Source organism: Bison bison, unplaced genomic scaffold (assembly GCF_000754665.1).
Source record: "Bison bison bison isolate TAMUID 2011002044 unplaced genomic scaffold, Bison_UMD1.0 scf7180017864456, whole genome shotgun sequence".
In the NCBI taxonomy this organism is placed as follows: domain Eukaryota; kingdom Metazoa; phylum Chordata; class Mammalia; order Artiodactyla; family Bovidae; genus Bison; species Bison bison.
The window spans coordinates 8,046,274-8,047,375 of NW_011495018.1; the positions used below are offsets into that span (position 1 = coordinate 8,046,274).

Consider the following 1,102-nt stretch of genomic DNA (forward strand, 5'->3'; position numbering starts at 1 on the left):
GGTGGGCAGGTTTCACCATGGGAGTCTCAGGATGACACCCTCCCTCTGCAGGTACTCCAAGTCCAGAAGACACCAGAGGGCGTTGTCTGGGAGGGACAGGAGGACCTCCCCAGCCTGACCCAGAGCCCTTCAGAGGCTCCTTTAAGGACCGCAGAGGAAGGGGCCGCCCAGGACTCTCTCTCTCTCCCCCTCTCCCTCTACCTCTCTCTCTCTATTGCACGCACACACACAGACACACACGAGCAGGAGACAGAGGCAGTGCCAGGCACCAGAGAAAGGAAAGAGCCAGCAGAGCGTCACCCTGCTGTTTGAGACCTCTTAGCAGCACCCCAAGCATCCTGGTCAGGCTCTCAGGGCCTGATGAGAGCCATGCAAAGGCCTTCAACAGTGAACAGAGATCACTGCCTTCCCATATATGCTGTTACTTAAAGTGAACACCACACATGTAAAATAAGAAGCCCAGCAAAGTTCCGATTCTCTGTGGTTTCCATCCCCATGAGTCATGGAATGTATGCATTCATATCTCACCCACCTTTTGGGAGGTCCTGCTTGGTTGATACTCTAAGCACCTGTCTTGAGACTCACAACGTTGCCCCTTTCCCCTACCTCAGTTTTCCAAAGAGGACACGGAGGGTCGGTGTTAAAGGGGCTTGCACAAAGCTGCACGATGGAGCGTGGGGGGAGTCAAGGACCCCCTTTCCCACCCCGCGCCTCCACCGAGTCCCCCGCCCCGCGTCCTCACCTGGGGTGGATGTCCACCAGCAGCACCAGCGTCTGCATGGTGATCACATCGATGCGCTTGCAGTGGAAGCGGGCCACCTTGAGCACCTTGCAGTATGTGCAGCAGAGCACGACGAAGGAGAGCAGGAAGCTGAGAGCGTGGAAGGCGCCCGTGAAGACGGCGAAGCGCAGGCGCTCGTCGGGCCGCCGGCTGCAGAGCGTGCAGGACGCGTAGAGCTGGTGGAAGCCGAGCCAGGACAGGGCGAGCGCGGCGGCCGGGAAGGTGAGCGCGTGCAGCCACGTGTAGGCCACCATGAGCGCGGCGTCGCGGAGGCGCATCTTGGCGCGGTAGCTCAGCGGGAAGACCACGGCCACCCAGCGG

At 60.2% G+C, this 1,102-nt stretch overlaps 1 protein-coding gene across 1 annotated transcript in view; it reads right to left on the reverse strand.

Moving 5' to 3' along the window:
• GPR26 (G protein-coupled receptor 26) overlaps positions 1 to 1,098 on the reverse strand; it is a gene marked incomplete at its 5' end in the record, with an annotated part of 22,824 nt that extends 21,726 nt beyond the window's left edge. The window contains one exon of the mRNA XM_010859575.1: positions 743 to 1,098. Coding sequence (XP_010857877.1) covers positions 743 to 1,098 — 356 coding nt within the window. The remainder of the gene's footprint in view (positions 1 to 742) is intronic.
• Between the last annotated feature and the right edge of the window lie 4 nt (positions 1,099 to 1,102).